General features: G+C 41.7%; 1 protein-coding gene across 5 annotated transcripts; it reads left to right on the top strand.

The window, feature by feature from the left end:
- Window positions 1-81: 81 nt before the first annotated feature.
- LOC142499281 (ferroportin-like) lies at window positions 82-20,913 on the top strand. 5 transcript variants are annotated; one of them, XM_075608406.1, is made up of 9 exons: window positions 83-1,266; window positions 3,799-4,207; window positions 10,826-10,893; window positions 11,258-11,417; window positions 11,617-11,732; window positions 12,515-12,641; window positions 15,322-15,564; window positions 16,311-16,976; window positions 17,722-20,911. In XM_075608406.1, exons 2-9 carry the CDS (start codon window positions 3,892-3,894, stop codon window positions 18,048-18,050), a joined length of 2,025 nt encoding a protein of 674 aa, XP_075464521.1. In that variant the 5' UTR covers window positions 83-1,266; window positions 3,799-3,891; the 3' UTR covers window positions 18,051-20,911. The 5 variants fall into 5 exon arrangements, with proteins under 5 accessions (XP_075464523.1, XP_075464521.1, XP_075464522.1 ...); XM_075608407.1 differs by having other exon boundaries at window positions 84-205; XM_075608410.1 differs by lacking the exon at window positions 83-1,266 and having other exon boundaries at window positions 4,115-4,215; window positions 17,722-20,909.
- Window positions 20,914-23,545: the final 2,632 nt, after the last annotated feature.

Here is a 23,545-nt window from a genome sequence, read left to right on the forward strand (position 1 = left end):
CATAGTGTTAAAAGGCTAAAGGCACATAATAAAAGCGAGTACTGCTCCCAGGCTCTCATCACCCTCTTTCGCTTGGATCTCTCAACACGCCGCATCACTTCCGGTTGTGACGCGCTTCCGTTCTCGGATATAGGAGGATCCTGGATGCAGTCAGGTTAGGGCAGAGCACTGGTAATGATTCTACACGTTTCGCATGGACAGCTTCGTAAGTACAGTGTTTTTGTCCCCGCTTTTGAAGATTGGGACAACACTGGCAGTTTTGCAGGTCTTAGGGAAATGGCCTGCAGACAGAATAGAGTTGACTATGGAAGCAGTTGGTTTGGCAATGGCTGGAACTTAGATTGCAGTAAATCAGGTCCACATTGGCTGCTTAGTTTTAATTTGAGGAGCGCTTGTGTAATCTCCTCTTCAGATACTGGACAAATTTGAAAAGCAGTGTTGGGAGAGGGTGGGGCTATACAAGTACTCAGAATGAGGTTCATGTTTGTGGTTTGGGTTGCATTTCGTTAATAATTTAGTAGCACACCCCACAAAGTAATCATTGAATGCATTTGCAATATCAATGGGATTTGTCAGAGTAATATCCTCCTTAGTGATATTACTTGGTTGTTGATGGCTAGAAGGCTGGCATATATTGTGGACAACCTTCCAGAAGCTGGGTTTGATGTGTAAGGATGTGGTAGGAACCTCATATGTGTGTTCAGTTGGTGTTTGACTCTGTTCAGTGAGAGGCCTGTGGAGTGTCTGCAACAGTGTTGCAGTGTGTCAGAGCAGAGTGAGACAGGCAGTGGCTGATGCAATAGCTGTGTGTCTGTGCAGATTAAGGCAGAGAGGCTCCGTGGAGAAACTACAACTCCCATGAGCTCCTGGGCAGTCACCTGATGTGAATAACCAATCAGAAGGCTAGGATGACGGGAGCAGGAAAGGGAAGCGTGGGGGAGAGACCATGCTAGTCAGAGGAGATCTGGACGGAGCTGAAGGAGGTAGTGTGAGTGCAGGGGGTCCGTGACCCACCTGCATAGGCCAGCTATCCCCTCAGGCCCATAGGAGCATCCCCTGAGTTCCAGTAGGCTGCTGTACTGCAGGGACGCCCTGTAGTGGAAGTGATTGTCACCCTACTATACATTAGTTAGGGACAAAGCACAGAGTTGCGGCCGGTTGCAGTCATCTGGGACCAGACGGCTGGACACCGCGACATCTGGAGGTCAAGGGTCGGAGGCATCGGATCCTTTGTGAAGAGGTACCGGTCACCGCCGTGACAGGAAGGTATATTGTAACAACAAGTACACCAACACCGGTCATCAGGCGCTGATCCCGCCTTAGGCTAAACTCTTTAGGGACACTAGCGAGTGGCTAGAGGACTGAGCCTATACCACGTAAGACAATACAAGGACAATACTCTATAAGAGCGTGGCTGAGCCACTATTGTACAGGACAATATTCCCTAGAGGTGTGGCCGAGCCACTATAGTATAAGGACCGTAGCAGTTATAACGGTGTTAGGTATTGCTGCCAAGACTAGCATTATAGTATAAGAATATGTTATGTGTGATGTCATATAGAGTATAAGGTATGATTGCATAGTAAAACTTGGTTGCACGCACTGTGGTGGTATGTTTCTTGCCCAGGGGAATCTTGCATAACGGGGATCCTGGGTAAGAGGAGGCGCTGCGCTAGAATAGTTACCCGAGGCTCCCAGTTAGCGGAGGCTCAGATCTCCTGGAGCCGCAGGTTGTGTACAGTGACCAGTAGTCCCTTTGGGAGGTGTCAGAAAAAGGGCTACAGATGTATTCTGGTGAAGATTGTCAGAGTAATATTGTGCTTTTGCGTGTCTTGTTTGCCGTGTGCACATGTTCCGCAGGCATCTGTAGTTATTAAGATCCTTGGTAGTGCCAGTTACTTTGTAGCTTTTCCACAAGGCATCCCTGAAATGGTAGAGCGCGATCAGGTCAGTTATATTCCACTGAAGGTGGGCTCCCCACCGTATCCTTATTCTGCGTAGTGGAGCATGGGTATCACAGAGGTTTAAGAACTCAGATAGGAAATAGTCGAGCGCAGAATCGGGGTCTGGAATTAAGTCGATTCTGTACCAAGTGCAGTTGGTAAGGTGAGCCAGAAACGGGTGTGGGTTAAAGTTTCTAAATGTTCTAGTGAGGAGAACTTTAGGACTTGATTGCGGTGCTTTCATTTTCCTTACACAGTACACTATTGCATGGTCACTGAAAATGGCAGTAAGGATGCCAAAGGATTGGATTCTGCTGGGATTTGAGGAGAGAATCCAGTCTAGCAAAGAGTGGTTGTGAGATTTCAGGTTTGTCCGTGTGGCTTGGGAAATTAGTTGCGTTTGGTTAAGTGACTTCAGTTGTATCTGGATGTTGTGGTTTTTTGGGTCGTGCCAATTATAGTTGAAATCCCCAAGAACTAACAGCTCACTCTTCTCATTCAGAGAGGAAATGGAGACAAGAAAGTGGGTGAAATCAGTCCGGGACTGTAGAGGGGCTTTAGGGGGGCGGTAGATGCCAGCAATCAGGACAGGCTTAAAAAAGGCGAGGAAGATTTTGCTAACTAGGATTCGAAAGAGGGTGGGCTTTGGGGGGCAATTTAACAGTGTAAATTGTAAGGTTTCTGCAATATAAAATAACAACGCTCCTCCTCTCTTTGACCTATCTCTCCTAGAAATGGAGTAACCCTGAATGGCAATATTTGCATTGAGGGTTTTAGGGGTTAGCCATGTTTCTGTGAGAACGATGGCTTTGGGTTTATGAATAAGGCACCATGCCCTTAGTTCATCCAGTTCGGGCAGCAGGCTCCGGATATTTATATGGGCGACAGATAGACCTTTTTTTTTTTAATTTGAAGGGGGTATTCTCAGTTGCACAGGACAGAGCTGAAAAGGGAGGGCCTGGGCTAAGTTCAATATCACCTGCTAAAGAGAGGAACAGTATGAGTAGAAATTTGACTAGTTGTTTGCAAGTTGTAAATTTGTGATGTTTGCCATTAGAATAAGCGGTGGTTGGCGTGCTGATTTTCAGAGTTCTCCACCAACATTCAGTAGATAGTGCAAGGTTTTTGAGTAATGAAGGGTGTATAATGATATTGGGTGTGGGCCAGGAGGGGGGGGATTGTAATGGATAGAGAGAGTAACATTTCCATGAGGCCACGAGAAAGCACAACGTTGAGGTACATAGCAGGTTCATTATCACAGAGGTAGGCAATGTTGCATGAAGCTGTTGTGAGCCACGTGAGTGTGTGCAGACTAAACAGCAGGGGTGTGCCTTTTTCTTGTCAAAATATTTTGCTGCATTGCAATGCTAGGGTCTATTCAGGGTTTGTTGAGGAAGTTAGTTGGGAGATTATGTAAAGTACCAAATGTAACCTCGTTCACCAACCTAATGCCCACCTTTAAACTTATAAAAGCATTTCATGGCAATATTATATGCCATTGTCCCTTGTGAGAAAATAAAGAATTATATTGTGTGTCATTATAAATGTCATTGTAAATATGTAAATGACCGTGATTATTTAAAATAATACCACACTAATTCTTCAAAGGAATATTGTTATTAATTACTGTTAGTTCACAGTATTCAGAATGCAAACATTTGCAACAAATAACATCAACATATACAAAATTAAAATAAACCAGACGTCGTCTTTTCTGTCTTGGATTGCTGGTTTGGCCAACGCACAGTCATCTTAATCCATGCTGGGGTTCCTGTGATGGTGTGTTTGAATATTTATGGTCTGTGTAGAGGCCTCCTGTGCTACCACAATGTTGTCTTCTGTTATCCCTTTTTAGGAGGACTAAATACTGTATTTCTTGGTTCTGTACTGACATCACATCCACCTCATAAGCAAGAATTAGTGATTCAACTGATTGTGCAGCAGCTGGATGGGTAACAGTTGGAGAAGCCACAGCAGCAGCCAGAAGGGCCACATTTGGAGAGACCACAGAAGCAGCACAGAAGGAGAGGCTACTGGAGAAGCTGGGGGCCCACAGGCAGGGCTACTGGAGAAGAGGGGCCACAGTCAGGTCCACCAGAGCAGCCAAAGGAGCCACTGGACCTCTGGGCCATTGGAGCAGCTGGAGGGGCCAAAGTCAGAGCCACTGGAGCAATGGAATGGGCCACAGATGGAGGTGCCACAGCAGCACATGGAGGGCCAGCAGCAGGTGGAAGAACCACAGTTGGATCATCTACTTCAGAAAGGTAAAAAGGTGAGGATTAAATAAGCCTCACTCTTTGCTGCCTATTATTTTTCCAGATCCAATACATTACCCTCTGCGGCTTGGGGTTGCACATGTTTTCTGTGTGATGGCCCTATGTTTAAAAAAATGCATTCTTCATTAGAACCTAAAGTGTTAAAATGATAGGTTTCAATAAAAAATATGTCTAGATCAAGAAAAGGGTGATAAACTTTAACACACTTTTACTTATTCCCCTTTTGTGAATCTGGCACTTTGTAACAGGGACTTATCACTGTTTGAGAGAACCTTCTTCTAAATACAGCAGTGTGCTGGTTAATTGCACACAGGCAATCAACCAGACACCTGGTTGATTACTGTAGGACTCTTAGAAAAAGCCTGACGTGAGAAACAGGAGAGGGATACCTTAGCTCACAATTGGACTGACACAGGAAAGCAGATAAGCCTGCACACAGACACAAGTCTTGAGCACAAAAGTGTGCTGAGATCAAGACATGCAGACACCCAGAGACCTATATTTCCTGGACACAGAGGACCCATGAACCTGCCAGAGACTGACATGGAGGGCCCCCTTGCTTAAGGTACTTCCTGAGACTTTGGGGTGATAGGCTGGTAATGGGAATATCCCTTCAGTCCCTACATGTCTAATCGATTCTTGGCCAGGAGCTATTCTGCCAAAGATGTGTCAGCTGATTTTGCCAAAGCGGATGCTATGGATAGGGATACCCTCATTTGTAAGAAGAGAAATTCCTCGCCCAACAAAGAGAGAGCCAAATCATCATACTCTAATAATACACAGAGTCCATTTTTTATTACTACATACAACAAACAAGCTCAACAAGTTTGTAATATCATATCTAAACATTGGCATACCATTTTATTGGACAAGGACATTCGTACAATGGTCCAAGGTGGACCTAGATTCACCTACCTTAAGGCCAAAACATTGGCCTTTCATTTGTCACCAAGCATTTTTGATTCCAGATCTAGTTTCCCTAATGTAAGAGGTATACCCAAAGGGTTCTTCAAGTGTGGCCAATGTTCAATGTGTCAGTATGCGTGCCCTACCAAGTTTATTACACACAATGATAATCATAGAAAATATTATATTAAGAATTTTCTCAATTGTAATATTAGTTTTGTAATATATGCCCTTTATTGTAGCTGTGGACATAGATATGTGGGTCGTACAACGAGACCCCTAAAAACCAGAATAGCCGAACATGTACGTTTAATCAGAAAGGGAGATTTGATTCACCCCGTGGCTAGACATTTTTTTTAGTGTTCAAGTGGAGGTATTAACAATTTTTTATTTTCTGCCATAGAACACATACCTTGTCACACGAGGGGGGTAACAGGGAAAATACTCTCAACAAACAAGAAATGTATTGGATATACACTCTCAACACTCTCCACCCACATGGCATGAATTTTGACTGGGAGATGAAACACTTCCTTTGAGCCAGTGGTATTAGGAGATTGTTGAGAGTGTATGTCAATGCATTATATCACTTTTTATTTTTTCATACGTATATATATTGTCCTCTTTTTTATACGGTTATGTATTTACTTTATCAAGATATATTTCAGTATCATGTTCGGCTGTTCTGGTAATATTGTATATTTCCACTGTTTTTAATTTTTAACTTTTTCATTTATTACATTTTTTATTTTTTATTTTTGTTTATGGTTCTAATCAATTATTATAATATATGTTTTATCAATATATTTTTTCCTTGACATTTAACTTTATTCAGGGATATCATTCGTTGTGTATCTTCCCCATATTCAAATTCCATGTTGTTGGTTTTTTCTAATTATTTTATGTATCATGCTCCACATCACATATTTTCATGTTTTTAATATTTTTTATATATTTTTTTGTTTTGTTTTTGGTTTATTGTATGTATATGTGTTTTCATTATTGTTCTAATGTTATATCATGTCACACAGACAGCCCTATATGGCATATTTCGACTTTTTGGCATACCGTTGACTTGTGCTCCCTGAATTAATTCTGTGAAACAAATGTCTTTAATATCAGGGGAAGAACAGGGAATGTGTAAATGTAACCCATGTCTGTAAGAATGTATTTCAAAGCATGTATTCTTTATTCCCTGTGACAATCCTTCCCCCAGTTTAGAAAGCCGGCATTATCTTATGATGTGATTTGGGCTAGCTGTGTGTAATTCTAAGTCCTGTCTTTTACATAATTACCTTATGTCTGTATGTATGCCTGTGTTAGCAATTCCTCCCAGCTTTGATACTTGGTATTGTGTGATGATGGAATTAACATGCCAGCCCTGCAGGAAAGTAAATTAGATATTCCACTGTTACTGTAATTTTTATGGAAAAAGACTAAGCAATCCTCTTAGTTGAAGCTCTCCATAGAAATAATAGGATTAAAACCATAGTTAGAACAGCTAGGTGTCAGGACTCCAGGGTGGAGGTGAAAGGCTGCTGATCAGATCTGGTAGTAAGAGCATTGTACTGCCCAGACTCTGAGGATCCTACCCACTGGGAGATCTTGAGTGCCTTAGCATGCCCTCCTCTGGCATTTGTGGCACCAACCTAATCCGTGCTCTGATTGGCCAGCAGCCCCCTCCCATGTAAAAGATAGCCCAGAGAAGGCTATATAAGGGGTGCTGCTGATCAGAGCATTAGAGACTATCAGTGGGAGAGACCATGGCGACCATCTGAGAGACACTCTGGGAAGGAGTGTGTAGAATATCTGAGGGACACTCAGGGAAAAAGTGTGGAGTTGGACTGTGACCAGCTAGCGATACATGTCAGAGTGGCTGCTGTGTGTTCAGCACTCTTATATCCTGAAGCAGAGAAACGGACAGGGGAACCCCATTTGAAGTGGGTCCCTGCACCTAGGAAAGGTAGTTCTCATTCCCCAGACCCTCGTAAGTGTGTATATTTTTGTATTTTGTATTCTTGTGTGTTTCCGAGGTCTTATCCAAAATAAACTACATTTTATTTCACTGTCTTGTTTTGCCCTGTAACTGATCCCTTAAATATAAAGGGTGTTAAAAGACCTGGTCTACCGTGACAGTGTGCACTAGGTTGGTATTAGAAGTTAACACGCATGTGTCGGCCTACATCTGTAATGGGCATGCACGATATTGGTGGAATTGCGCATGTGTATAACTATGTGCAGTGGCAGATTTCCCATTAGGCCCGTCAGGCTGGGGTGGCAAAATTTTGGGGCAGCAAAAATGCCCTCCCCATATACATTTGTCGTGCTCGCGAGTCAATCGGCCTAATGGGAAGGCACTTAGCTGTGGCGGCCGCCTCTTTGCTGCCACCCTCCTTCTCCTTCTTAATCTCAGAATATCATGACATTGCATTACCATGGAAACGCAACGCTGTGCGATGTCACGTTGGTGACGTCCGCTGCATCATTTGACGCTGCGGTTCAGACGGAGCAGGAAGGTGGCAGCAAAGAGACGGCTGTCACAGCTAAGTGCCTAGGTGCCTGTATGTGCATTAGCATATGTTTAACACACGTGCTAAAGTATGTTAATATTGCTAATGAGATGTATCAGCTGTTGTTTTTGCATATAATTAACCTTATGGATTCGGGTTAATCTCAGGGAAAATACGTACATTATAGATTTGGTCAGTACATTGTAAAACCAGATTTAGCAGAGTTCTGAGGATCTGGAGAGATACTTGTGAACACACCTGAGATACTGAGACTCTTTTTTTTGCTGATATTTAAAAAAAAAAACACCTCTCTTTTTACATTTCTGTACTTGTATTTTGGAGAGAATGGTTCCTGAAAATTGGCCACTGCCATGCACACTACAGCCAAAGAAACAATCAATAGATGAGAACAGCAACAATTAACATTAAAAGTAATAAGTACTGTATCACTTAATCATAAGACTTAATTATCAAAACAATGTGTTGACAGCCCATCTGGCAGTAAAATGGTTAAATGCTCTTTTAAATATAAGTGGAACTGCATCTTTAGAATTCTATTCCCTAGTTGACAATCTTTCAATAACTAGCCGGAGTCTCACGCCAAGAAGAAATATGTAAAGAAGTCACGTTGCTCAGTATCTCTCAATACTAATGATAAATACATATCTTACCATATCTGACCATTGATCTGAGCCCTTTGGGTCCTTGTGCAATAACCACTTTCCCACCTCAGCCATTTTGTTTGGGCAAAAAGCAAATAATTGAAGGAATCAATAACGAGGCTGTTCTAACCTCATTTCAGCTTCTGCGATATTACATTCACATATGCGCTGGCTGTTTGGGCTAAGTATCAAGTTATGAAAACTATTTCAATGAGTGCAAACATACTTTCAGATAATTAGGATTGATAAAAATAGCATATTCTATAAGCTCCGCGATCACTGATCCGGTCAATCGGAGACTCATTTCAAAGGGTTTTCCAGGTCAGACTGCATGGATCGGCGATCTCGGATCTTATAGAATATACCCCAGAAAATATCTAATTAAACAGCAAAAGGTGCAGTCCCATAAAGAACCAAACATAAGATAATGGACGTGATGTTTAATAAATTACATTTTGGCAATAAATGCCTCTTTAGATAATAAATGTATAAATGTTTTTAACCAATAATGCAGTAGCCGTTCTGTATGAGACATTCAGATAATACAGGTTTTTCTTGTTGGCTTGGATGTCACAGTGTACATCTACATACTGTTTATTTACTGCCACATGACTAAGGCAGTGCCTTCTCAGCACTTGTCAAGGCTTATCAAAAAACAGTGGTTCTGCAAATAATTTCCCATGATCCTAATACTTTCATAAAAATGCTGGTGGGGGGGGAATTAGCACTGCATACTAAATAGTGGGGCTATACTGTAAAGAGTACAAGCAATGGAATTATTTATAGCTGTCTAGTGTTTATATTTTGTGTATTATTCTACGAGGACTGAAGAAGATATGGGTGGAGCATGCAAATTCCTGAGTGATGATTAGTTGACCTTGGTTGCCCAGTGATAGAATATGTGCCTTACACCTGTGCTCGTATCATTAGTACATCAATAGGAAAGGTAACCTGAATGAATACAACAACAGCATCGTCAGTTGCCGTACTCATATGTTGAGTACTAATCATGGAAGAGTTGTCAGATCTTTCACGGTTGATTCAGTGTCATCCTCACTACAAGACTTTCAGGTTGTTTGATTTCAGCGAAGGAGAATAATACGTTTCTAGTGTATCAAGTATCAGTGCTGGCAATACTATTTTGGTGATCAAATAGCCTGTGCATGGAGAATAAGAGCTACAGACAGCTACATGATGAATAGAACAAGTGATCAAAAGCACAGTGAGGGGTGCAGTGGTGAGTATGTGAAATGTTAAGGGGCTAATAATTTAAAGTGGGATGTGGGATACTGTGTTAATGTTTTAGCATAGCATATGAACTTGTACATAATATTACAGGTAGCTACTGTACGTTGTGATGCTGTTTTATATGTTCCTCTCAAACCTTGATGTTTACATTGTAAACTCTGCAGGGCAAGGAGACACAGCTCTTGCCAGGGTGGTTTTCCATCTTTCCTGTGCAACAGGGTCCCAAAAATTGGGCGACCCCAAGACTGACAAATCTGTTTATCCTGGTTTCATGCATCTGCCCCTCTAACTGATCACTGTAATTGAGTCATTTTGGTCCTATGTGGCACAAACTTTTCAACACATGAAACATACTGTACCACTGTCATTAGAATATTTGGAGTCAGTTTGGAATTGACCTGTCATTGGCAGTGTGTGGGACTGATCAACTAACCCATTCAACAATCTCCCTACTCAACTTTATATAGTGCACGTTATGCATTGCATTGACCCTGGCATGTTATTTAACAGTAGCACGATTGAAAACAATGGTAAGGATATAACACGTGTTATTAAACATGTTTTTCGCATTGACCGGTGGTAATAACTTTTGTTACATCTGTAGTAGTCTTGGTAATGGTGAAATGCAAAGAAGAGAAGGTCTGATCATGGACAAACAAACATACTCAAAATTCTTAAGTTGATTCAACCAGAGCTGCAGTTATCAGGACTGATCTACAAATACATGTTTAGCAACTCAGTATGATCACCTTATTTATGTATTGCCATTTACTGTAACTCACAACATACAGCATTCTGATAATATATATTTAAAATTAAGATATCAAAGAATGGTCGCTTATCCACATAATTAATAGGAGTCCATTGATTGGGGTTGTTACAGTCAGAGAATATAAAACAAGGATAATGCATAAAAAAAGCAAATCCCCTATATTCATATTAATATTCCTAGGAATAATACATAAATAAGCTGTGGAGTGTGTGTATTATATCAAGGATTCTCAAACGTTTCTATACTGCAGAACACCTTAATGTGTCAACTTCAATGTTAATAATCATATGGAGAACACACACACACACACACACACACACACACACACACACACACACACACACACACACACACACACACACACACACACACACACACACACACACACACACACACACACACACACACACACACACACACACCTTTATATCATGTCAGTGTGTCACAAACTATAATCTCTAGTCATTATGGGTTTGTTTAATATTTGTATTTTTCTTTTCTTTTGCAGGATCCATTATCAATTATTTGACATCAGCAAAGTTTCTTCTTTACCTCACCCATGCGCTCTCCACCTGGGTAAGTGGGATATATTATCCTCAATTGGCAAATTAAATATTGATCATTTACTCCTCAGCAAGACGAAATGCAAGATGACATATAAATAATCGTAATAGAATACATTTAGTCCCTTGAGACAAGTGAAGTGACAAAACCACATTCCTTCACTATTATAAACATACTGTAGTATACTGCATACATTTACTCGCACACATGGGGACCTTTCTACTGGTGACACAACACAGAGAATATGTTGCTAGTCCCTACTGCAGTAGATTTGAAACCTGGGTGTGAATGGCTACACGAGACAATGACGTGAATGGCTTATTTCCATCTTTTAACATAATGTTCTCTGCATCTGCACTCTCATTCCTTTTTAAAGGGAGATCATATGTGGAATTTTGCAGTATCCATCTTTCTGGTTGAACTTTATGGCTACAGCTTACTGCTGACCGCAGTCTATGGGCTGGTGCTTTCTGGGTCTGTCCTCCTGCTTGGAGCCATCATTGGAGACTGGGTGGACAGGAACCCAAGACTTAAAGGTAACTAACATTAGCACTGGGTTTAGGATGGTAATTTACTTTGATGTGCAATGTAATCTACTTATTTATTTTTTGTTACACAATCTTTATTGTTTTTTTGAGGGAAATTGGGTACAAAAATAAAAAGGGGTAAGGATGGGATAGATGGAAGGGTACAAGCAACACATTCTAATTTACAATCCCTTTTCACCTATACCAGCGGCACGGTCATCTTTGATTGTACAGAATGTCTCTGTTATCCTCTGTGGGATCATCCTGATGATGATTTTCATGAATAAAGCGCAGCTTATGGCAGCTCAGAACAGCTGGCTCTTGGTGAGTGTGCAAATTGTTCTTATTTGCTTCAAAATTAAGTCAGCATTACACTCCTTCCCATACTGAATACAATATTCTGCACTATAAAAGAGCACTGAATATCCATATAAACACGTTACACTTTTCAACTCCTGTGTTGAATATGATTAAACACATAATCATAATATTTGTTTCCGTATATTCCGATGACAGTGTATGCTGTGCTGAACGTAGAGTCACAATGAGTTAGCGTACAATCTAATTTTGGTGTATAAGGCACGCAGAGATAAAGTGATTTGCCCAAGTTTACAATGAGGGGTGATACTGAGATTTGAAACAGGTTTGCCTGCTCTAAAGACTGTGGTCTTACCATTGAGATACTCCTTCAGTCTGTATGTAAGCTACATATAGTATAAGCCTTTAAAACGTCTTCTTTATTGAGACTCCAAAACATTATTGGGATCAACTACCCAACCCAAACTACAGCTTCTGAATCCTACCTAACTAATTCCCACTAGCCTATTCTGGACTAAAGACACCAGTACTGTGTGAAAAGACATCAGCTATTTAATAGTGTAGCTGGAGTGCTGCAATGGTTAAACTTATCTGGTCACAACAACACACTGTTACACTAAACTGTATTTATTACATCTATAAAGAATGGGTTCTTCTTTAAAACAATCTTTAAGGGTGTTGGTTGTATGCCTCCAATTATAGTATATTTATTATTATGCATATGATAGAAGGATATGTAATGCATTATGGGTTTCATTGTTTAACATGTTTGCTGTATTATTCCAAAGACATCTTGCTACATTTTAGTGATCATAATAGCAAGCATTGCAAATCTGGGGAGCACTGCTACAGGTATCACTATTGAGAGAGACTGGATCGTGGTAGTAGCAGGTGGTGATAAATGCACACTGGCAGGTAAGATATGAGACAAATACAGTAGAGCAAAAACTGCCCTTGAACTGGTTATTAACCCATTCGTGTATTGCTCTTTAAGAGACAAGAGTGAGAGCTAAAATCCAAAAGTAAAACCAAAACCAATTAAGTTACAGCTAGACCAAAACCCAGCATTTCTTTTAGAACCAAAACCAAAATACAAGTGAAGGTTTCCACCCTTATTACATATGCCATAACATGTGCATTGATTAGCAGTTTTCTTGTGCTATCTCCATAACTGAAGGGATTAATCAATGGCACGTGTTGACATTGCATTGTTAAACATGTGTTGGCATCTATTAGCATGGGACGTGTTGCACACCAACGACTTAAAGGAAGTGACCCATTTGTTTTTTTTTAGATGTTATTATTCTCATTAGAAAAACACTGGGATTCCAGGTGACTTACATTGTAATTATATCCTGGTTCAAGTAACAACTTAGTTCACAGCTACTAATGTCCTTTATCTCCTGGCATCCAAGCACCAAAATGTTGATTGTTTGTAAGGTTTATGTGTTTAAACATGTGTTCAGTTCATGCATTATCACTGCTTTGGAAAACAAATTATTTACTATTCAACTCAGCAACGTTTGTGGTGCACTTAAATAGACCCTGTACAGACACTTTGCCAGTTAAAGATGCACATTGTGGAATCTCAGTTTCATTATTTAGAGGCACAAAGGTTTATGGCTACATTACTAATAGAACAATACCCTGGGATACATTATATTTACTATATCTGAGCAGTGAGGCCACTCAGGGTTTGCTGTCCAGTCTGAAAACTACCATATGCTTGACAAAAGAAACAGACAGCCCTGGATGAAGTGTGATGTAATCAGGTTATGAAATACAACAGCTTTTCTATTCACAAGCTCAAAGTTCAACTCTTCTTCTTCACAAAATTATAGTTTCACTTTAATTAGACAGATAAATGTATTTTAAAAATCCTCTCTTATTTATTTTTTCACCATACTCTAAATATTTTATTAGCATTTCTAAAATGAGGTACAGAGTTTTGTCACTTAGTTTAAGAGGCTTAATGGTTTTTTTCCTAAATGAGTCACAGTACAACTGTTTTAATGCATCTCAACCACTGCCAGAGTATAAGTATTAGTCACCTAATGCTGTCTTCCAATAGTGCTTTTTAAATGTGCAATTGAACGTGTACAGATTTATTTTTTAAATATTGTCAAAAGAAATCATTCTGAGTCCCAGGGTTATTTTATATATAAATATATATATATATATATATATATATATATATATTTTTTGTGGGAGAAAAGGAAGACCCCGCATCCACAAGATAAATAATTGTGACTAAATACCGACTCTAAAGTTTCATCAATATGCAGTGATAAGTCGGTGGTGCTATAATGGCAAATAAATACGGTGAGAGAAGGAAAGGGCCCCAAACAAAAGCACTCTAGTATGCCTCTGAAGTACAAATTCACATAATCTTTATTTGATGGTTGTCACAGAACAAAGGTTAAAAAAAGCACAGAAAATATAAAATTGGGCATGGATCCCCTGTAAGTAGCAAGACTTGACAAATCCTCCAGCAGTTAAATCCCAATAGGAACAAAACCAATATCAAAATTGACAACGATTGCACTCTAAAGTACCTGACAAGGTTGACAGAATGAAACAGACAACAGGCCAAACTGTGGTGGCTATGGCTAAGTGGTCAAATCACATGCCACCACAGTTTGGCCTGTTGTCTGTTTCATTCTGTCAACCTTTGTTCTGTGACAACCATCAAATAAAGATTATGTGAATTTGTACTTCATAGGCATACTAGAGTGCTTTTGTTTGGGGCCCTTTCCTTCTCTCACTATATATATATATATATATATATATATATATATATATATATATATATATATATATATATATATATATATATATGAACAACAAGAAAAGTAAGCGCCCGTTGCCCGGCGCTCTCTTTTCTTGTTGTTCGCAGATTTCTGGGAGTTCGTTGGTCCTTGCGGAGAGCAGCCAGATCCTAGATATGGACCCTTGGTTTGGTTGATATATATATATATATATATATATATATATATATATATATATATATATATATATATATATTTACAATATTTTTTTTTTTTTTTCATCCTATTTTTTATTTTTTATTTTTATTTTTATATACACATATGTGTTCAATTTTTGCATTTTTTTAATATCAATCTTTAAAGTATTGTAGTACCATCCAGGAGGGTTTCTATTTGTGCAACAGTAGAACCTCACACAAGTGCCCATTCACAGCTATTATATTGTTTCATTGGTAGCAGCTTTTTAACCATTTGCACATTCAGCAATTAATCACTATCACATTGTGTGTAACTTTATTAGTGTGAGTCAATCAGCCATTTTTATTGATATATTAGCCACTGCCAAATCCATATTGTTCATTCAAATATAATACATCTATTTTTGTATGTAAGTGTTAGATACACCTAAGGAGCGCAGTCTTTTTCTTTTTTGTATATATTTCTTTATTGTAAATATATATATATATATATATATATATATATATATTTACAATAAAGAAAATCTGCATTTGATACTACTGTAATTTATTTTTGACTGTGTGCTAACCCTTCTTTGCTTTTGATACCTGAACAAATACAAAATCTGTTGTGTACCTACCTGTGTACAGGTATGAATGCCACAATTCGAAGGATAGACCAAGTAACCAATATTTTGGCACCAATGGCGGTTGGGCAGATAATGACGTTTGGCTCACTGGTGATTGGCTGTGGATTTGTTGTGGGTTGGAACTTGACTTCAGTCTGTGTGGAATACCTGCTGCTAAGGAAAGTGTATGAGAAGATACCAGAATTGGCCAACAAGAGTAGACGAAAAGAAGAACAGGAGATGAAACAACTAAATGTGCATGGAGGTAATCCAAGTACTGTGCAGATAAATCACTTTAAATATAGAAAAACAGCTATCATGTCCTTAGTACAGTACCTAACAACGACCTACATGAGAACTGGTCTGTGAAATATTGTTACCTACTGTACAAATGTGCCAGGCTACATTAATAATCCAGAAAACAATATATTCCATTACAATGCAGAATATCACAGAGTTTCCATAGGGTTCAATGGCAGTGTTGGTGCACAATATTACAACATATCCCACCATTTCCCATCAAAAGGGAACAATGAAGCCAGCTACATTTGTTGTTAATCATGTTTTAAATGCAAAGAGATGTAAAATTATAATTACAGATTAAAATATTAGAAAGGGTCAAATAAAAGTATTTGAATAGTGACTTGGGAATGCCCAAAGATTTTAAAAAGTTAACCGTAAAAATAAAAATGAATTTGAACACATTTAAGGTACAATTGTAATATTGCCCTCAGAACAGGGAATAACCAGTCCATTAATGCCCACCCTAGTTAATGCTCCCCTAGCCATGGGCAGTAACAGCCAGCAAATGTCCCTTTATTGGGGAATATTACTAAATTATAACATGGAAGTAGGTTTGTGATAGGATTTGAGATGTTCTAGTATTCATTGATCAGAACAAGAAGCTATGGGGTTTCCTTTAGGACATTTGAGAGCGATCCATAATGCTTTATTTAATTATGTTTCTGTTAATGAATATAAAACATGTTAAAGTTGCATTTCTTTCAACAGATAATGAACACAACACACCAAATGAAGTTGAAAATTTGGTTACTGACAATGCATCAACAATTTGTAGGCCTCAGAAAGAAGACAAGAACACCTGTTTTTCCCAGATTGCAAAACCTTTCCACACATTCCGGGATGGATGGATCCTGTATTACAAGCAGCCTTTTTTCCTTGCTGGTATGGGCCTTTCATTCCTCTACATGACCGTTTTAGGCTTTGATTCTATTACAGTTGGATATGCTTACACGCAAGGTCTGACCAGCTCTGTACTCAGTATCTTAATTGGAGTATCAGCCATTGCAGGCATTCTAGGAACGATGGCTTTCACATGGCTACAGAGAAAATGTGGTCTGATACAGACAGGCTTTATCTCTGGGATTGCCCAAATTTCTAGCCTGGTGTTTTGCGTGGTTTCTGTTTTCATGCCGGGAAGTTCTATGGATTTGTCAGTTTCCCCATATTTCAACATCAACAGCACACATAACCTGGATGGAAATTCATTTTTCACAGTTGCTCCTCATGTATGGTCCACAGCTAACTTTACCAGTGACATTGAAAACTCTGTTAATAAATCTACTACAGTCAACACAGCCATTGAGTTCAGTTCCAACACAGTGCCTTTAACTTCAGTTATACTGCTGTTCACAGGAATCATTGCAGCTAGAGCTGGTGAGTATATTTGTAAGAGATGCGTTTATGCATTTTGTGGGTGGAAAATGAACATTGTAATTATTTCATTTGTTTCTCTGCCCTTCCTCTGGGTTATCTATTCTCTTGGTGTATTATTCAGTCTTAATTGGATGATTGAACACGAACCTTAAATGACTAACTTCTATCAAAGTGATTGTCTATTCTGGGAATCTTATATAAGATAATATTGCTATTGACTCGTTACTCATGTAATAGGACTGTACTGTATCTTGTTTATCTGACTTCCAAGTTTTCTGTAATGCAGGAAATCTCTTATCGCACAATTGGTACTGGCATAAAATGTATTTATTTTCATCTAACTGCACAAATATATCTTATGTTACTGCTCTCTCTCTACTCTCCATCGTGCATGATCATGGTTGCCTCTGTATATTAGAGTGCTCCCTATTGGAGCTACTGTCTATGCTCAAAAGACCTCATATTAAAGACAGAAAAGTAAATTTTTATTAGTTGCCAGGGAGTTCCTAACTTATAAAGACGATTTAGTCTGACCATAATTACACAGATGAGAGAGATTTGGGAGGGAAACCTTCCACTGATTTGAATTGGGATGATAGAACTTTTATAATGGAAAAAGCACAAAATGCCACTGTTTTCAACTAAGAATCAGAGTCTGCCTAAAGAAATAAGAAGTAACCTTCCTATAAGAATGATTACCTCTGTAGCATATAACAGAAAATTAAATCAAATGTTTTCCCTATAGGTCTTTGGTCCTTTGATTTAACAGTGACGCAGCTGATTCAAGAAAATGTGAATGAGTCAGAGCGAGGGATTGTAAATGGTGTTCAGGACTCGATGAATTGCCTTCTGGACTTACTCCATTTTTTCATGGTTATCATGGCGCCCAATCCAGAAGCCTTTGGACTACTTGTGCTTATCTCAGTCTCATTTGTTGTTATGGGTCACATCATGTATTACCGTTATGCCTACAAAACTCTCGGAAAGAAGCTCTATACTTGCTGCCAAGTGTCTTCAAGAAGACCTCTTCCAGTGACTTCTAATTCCCAAGAAGTTATTTCTGCCAATACTTAAAGGGGTTTTTTAAATGATTTTTACCTTCCAGGACTGGATACCTTTGAACTATGCTTAACAAATCAACTGTCCTGTATACAGCACAGGAAAAGCCATACAGATTGGCGTTTAGTAGTCCTACGACTCATTGTGAATATAACTGACGCTCTTTCTGATGTAGAAGAAGATGAACAAACTAATATTAAAAGAGATGTGAAAATATCTGTTATTATTCAAAATGAATGGACAATGTTTGGAATGTGAACAGGTATGAATCCGACAATGTGAAGAACAGATTAAGAAACAAACCATATCATCAACTTCATGATACAACACAGAGTAGTAAAACTACAATGCAAACTAATCTTAAGGTGATAACAAAAGAATATGGTGTAGCCTCAAAAGCTCATGTGCAACCTACATTTAATACTGCTAACTAAAATAAGACAAGATTGTTTTATAAATAATTGCATTTTGAAATGAATGCAGATATAATGTGGGGTAATGGGTCTTTAATACAATAATGCAGCATGTTGCCAAAACACAATTTTTTACTTAGAGCAGTGGTTTTTCACACTATCCTCGGGCAACCCCCCAATCAGTAGATTTGAGGAGTAATTGGACTAGAAACAAACACCTTGATGCACTTATTTTACATCTGAATGGAATATTGGTTGGTTATCTACATAACATGGTCTGGTTGGGTTCCCCAAGGACAGGGTTGAAAAACATTGTTTTAGAGGTTCAAAAAGTATGCAATGTATTAATAAATAAAGAAGAGTGCAGTAATAGTTTCCACTCCTTGAATGTGTGTATCTAATGGTATGTTAATTTGATAACAAATAGCACTCTATGTAGGTGGGAGGAATAGCCCTATGAGTAAAGACACTGAGTCAATAAACAACCATACTGAGTTTGAATCAGGGGAACCGGGTTCAGATTCCCGGTGTCAGCGCCTTGTGAGCTTGGGCAAGTCACTTTATCTCAATGTACCTCAGACAACGAAAACATAGATTGTAAGCTCATCTGGGCAGGGACTGTGTCTGTAAAAATTCCTATGTGCTGCGTACCGTGCGCTAGACAAGGGGTGCGCAAACTGGGAGGCGCGGCTCACTTACCTGGCTTCAGTCCACGCGTCTCCATGACAACACGCAGTGACATTTGATGCTGCATTAGAGGTAAAGGGAGGGCTCGACACAGGGGAAGAGCAGGCAGTGGGGGCACAGCGCAGGAAGTTTGCACACCCCTGCACTATACTGTAATTGTGAAGCGCTTGAGCCCCATAGGAAGAAAGACGCTATATGAAATAAAGTTATTATTTATTATTACTCTGCTAATAAAAAGCCTGCCATTGATTTGAGGCTCAGCAATGTATTACCATATATTTGGTTGATGATATGAAAACGGTGCAGTATATTCAAACTTATAGAGTGTTTCTGCAGATATATTAATAGTATACCTTTTGTTACATAGTGCTGCAGTGTACACAGGACGATATCTAGTATTTGATGTCTGAGGAAAAGAGAGCAGAAGAAACAACGTGTCGAAGGTCACAAGTAGCTGGCTTTGGGATTTAAATTGGTAATTCTGCTCCATAAGCAACATCTCTACTTTAAGAATGTAACCCCCTGTGTGATGCAAGCAACATAATCACACTGCCCTCTGTGAGGTTCCGCTCCAGTGTGCCATTGGCCATGTGATTTATGATGGACATATGATCAGCTAATAACTAAAACTGGGGAAGAGGCAGGACTGAGGAGAGAGGAGCCTTTAAGAGTGGTTGACAGACACGTGGAGTTAGATCTGCATGCTCGTGGATAACTCCAAGCTCGATCAAGTGTGACCCAGGGGCCAGTCTGTGTCCTGCTAAGAGAGAGCTGCCATTGACTGGAGAGAGAGCAGTACAGCGTACTGAGAGGCCCAGCAGATAACCGCCGGGAAGCCTCCTGGAGCAATAAGCACTGGAGGGGACCTTCAATGGTTGCAGTTAAAGTGTTTTGTGAAGTACATGTAGCCATGACCCCTGGTTAGCCCCGAAAGAGCGGGAGATTGCATGTGTAGGGTTTTGCAAAAGCCCGCGAAGGAGGGGGAGCACAGTTGGCGGGAGAGAGTAGATCCTTGACCCAGCAGCCCCGCGGGGAGCGTCATGGAGAGGAGGGGATAAAGGGAGGTGGTTGCACGCACGTGAGTTAGAGCGCGTGGGAGAGGAGAGGAGACGGAGTGTTGGAGTAGGGGAGGTTCAGCTGCCCCGGCGTATGCCGTGTGCCCCAGGCCCAGTTTAGCCCTGAGTCACCATATGGACGAGCGGAGTCAGGGATCACCGTAGATAGGTTCCTATTCCCTACCATCTGTGTAATTGTATCAGGACAATCCTATTTGGCGTGCAGTCGGGGATCATACCCCGCAAGGTGTTACTAGTGTCCGGGTGGGATCGCCCTGGACCAGAGAGAGAGAGAGAGAGAGAGAGAGAACGGGAGGAAGGCTTCGATTGTGGAGACCCTTTGTGAAGATCTTTGCAGATCCGAGTACTGGAGTGCTCGGCAGGTATTTCAGCAAGGGCCCCAACGGTACCATTCACAAATCCAAGACATAGTGGCTGCGCAGTCACCCATACACACATAGAGACTGTGAAGTAACGGGACAGTGTTGTTTGGGGAATTGGACACGGGGGGGAATCACCCGGTGGCGGGTTCGGGGATTGTGGCATCCGCCATGGCGCATGAGTGTGGTAGCGTCCGCCGAGGCACGAGTCTGTGTTAAGCCCGCCGTGGCTTGTTATGTTGGGTGGATTCGGGGGATGCCATTGTGTGTACATATATCTGATCTTGGCCTAAGAGTAAAGGAAGTTGATTACGGTAATTGGCTGTGTGTCAGTACTTATTGCTTAGACGTCTTGCGAAGACTCACTCCCCCACTGGCGGGAGCTGTCGCAAGTGGAGGCGCTGCACCCGTGATAATAGTGGCTTATACCCCAGGCTCTCCGTGGCAGAGACTCAGACCCTGCGAGCCTACAGGTGACACAGCACAGAGTAGCAGCTTGCTAGTGATAGGAAGCAGGGCTACATTTGAAGGCGCTGCTGAGATCTTAGACCTGGGGTGCCCCTCGAAGATAAATTGTTGCTACCATGGCCCTTCCTACCCGTCACGAGATACCCGATTGGGCCCGCCAAGTCCGCACACCTACCCGTCGTGCCATAGCGCTGGCCCGAGTGCCCATGGCCTTGCCCTTAGAGACTTTACAGACCGCTTTACGACAACTCCTCGGCTTTGCCATAGCTCGCTTGGTAGATGTAATTGTAGACCGCAACTCGAATTGGAATACCTTGCTTGTAAACTGTTGGCGCAACCTGTTAGCGCTCGAGCCAGCCGTTCCACAATGTCTGGCCCTGCCTGACACCCCGCCGGGCGGTAGTCTCTTTGTCTACCCTCTCCAGGACACCCCCGTACGTCCGCTAGACAAAGACGACCCCACTCTTCCTTTTGCTTGTTATGCCGAGAGCGATGCCGGTAGTTGCCTATCCACCTCCAGTTACCCAGGGTCCAGCACCTCTGCCGAGGCCGAAGCGCGTAGTAATATGCTGCGGAAACTAACGGACAAAATAGACCAGTTATATGCCCCCCCTATTCTGCCGCCACTAGTTGAAGCGCTTACAATAGCCACTCATGCCCAGAACTACCGGAAGCTAAAAGCCTTCTCGGGAACCCTCCCCGTACCCACCGGTGAAGACGGGGTAGAAATCTGGAAGGAACATACAAGGGGCGTAATGGAGGAATGGTCGTGCACCGATGTGGTGAAACGGCAGAGACTTATGGAATGCCTGCGGCCCCCGGCGGCCACTCTGATCGGCATACACCGCGAACAGTACCCTGATTTAACCTCTCGCTTAATGATTGAGTTCCTGGTAGAAGCATATAGCACGAAAGAAAATGATGGGGCTTTATGGGCTAAATACTATGCCGTAAATCAAAAAGAAGGGGAAGAGCTGTCTGCCTATATCCACCGAGTGCAAATGTCTCTGGGACCGTTATTGCATCATAAACATGTACTACCTTCTCAGATGGATGAGTATCTACGTAAGCAGTACCTCCACGGATCTAGCCCTGTCCACCCCATAGCCAGTATGATCCGTGATCACCTCACGAGGGGCCCTCCCCCTTCGTTCATTCAGCTCCTGCAGCAGGTGAAAGAGCACGAGACGCATTTGATGTTGCACTCCCCTCCAAAGCCGAAAAGCAGCAGCAGTGCTAAACCCAAAGGGGACGTGGACAAGAAGGAAGACACCCCAGACAAGCAGGGCCCAGGAAAAACCCCTTATGCTGGCCGGTCATCGCCCCTCCTTGATCGACGCGGGGTCTATCGAGATATGTCGTGCTACAAATGTGGAAGAAGGGGGCATATATCCTATGACTGTCACCTGGGAGACTCTAGATGCCGAAGCCCTTCCCCCAAGAAGTTCCCGCCTCAAGCTATGGTGTGCGGGGTGTATGTGGCAGATAGCGTTCGGGCCGTGATGCCCGCGAAAGGATACGCAGCAGGGGACGACAATAACCGGGTAGGACCGGTAGTGTTAATCCGGGTGCTCGTGGACGGGAATCTACTCCTCCGCGCTACTAGACACGGGATCCCAGGTCACCATCATCTATCGGGGATTCTATGATCGGCATCTTCAAAAACGGCCGCTGCGGCCGGCTGAACACATCAAAGTGCGTGGGTTAATCAATGACGACTACCCTATCGACGGCCTAGTGACTGTGGATCTAGAAATACAGCAACTCAACACGGGAAAAACTCACCCCATGAAGGTGGACTCCTTGGTGTGTCCAGAACCCCGGGATACCCCCAGGTACCCCATCATACTCGGCACCAATGCTGACATTGTGCAAGCAGTCATCCGGGCCTATCTACAGGAGAATAAGGAGCTCCCCATGTCCAGTCTACAGCTGCAATTGGTTCAAGCAGATCCAGCCCCGCCCCCTTCGTCTCCCGAAGACTATGGACTGCTATTCTGCGGAAGGAGAGGCCTGACCCGCTTATTCCCAGGAGAAACGCAAAGCGTTCCTGCATGGTGTGCCTATGCCGAGCGGCTCGGCGAAGACCAACAGTTCTCGCTAGAAAGTACCCCTGAAGAGGATGTACGTCGAGTGTATCGGCTCATACCTGAATTTCGCCATTGGCGGGGGCCCATTCCTCATCGGATTGATGTGATGGTACAGAACCTGTCACCCTTCCCCCTGGCCATCGACGTGGGTCAGCGAATAGGGTGGATATATCCTGTCAGTTCGGTGGACGAAGCCGTACAAGTGAATGCGAACCGGGTGGAGAGGACCGGTACGGCTCTAAACTTTGACTTTGGTTCGTCCGCCTTGCCAGACGCCTGGAAGAGACGGTTGCAGGTGCAGCTAGAGCAGAGGTGATCCGTGTTCTCTACGGGGAGACAGATGTGGGGTGTAGCCGCAATGCCCAACACACCATTCGAATGACAGATGAGAAGCCGTTCCGGGAGCATTCTCGGCGA

This window comes from Ascaphus truei, chromosome 7 (assembly GCF_040206685.1).
Source record: "Ascaphus truei isolate aAscTru1 chromosome 7, aAscTru1.hap1, whole genome shotgun sequence".
Classification (NCBI taxonomy): Eukaryota; Metazoa; Chordata; class Amphibia; order Anura; family Ascaphidae; genus Ascaphus; species Ascaphus truei.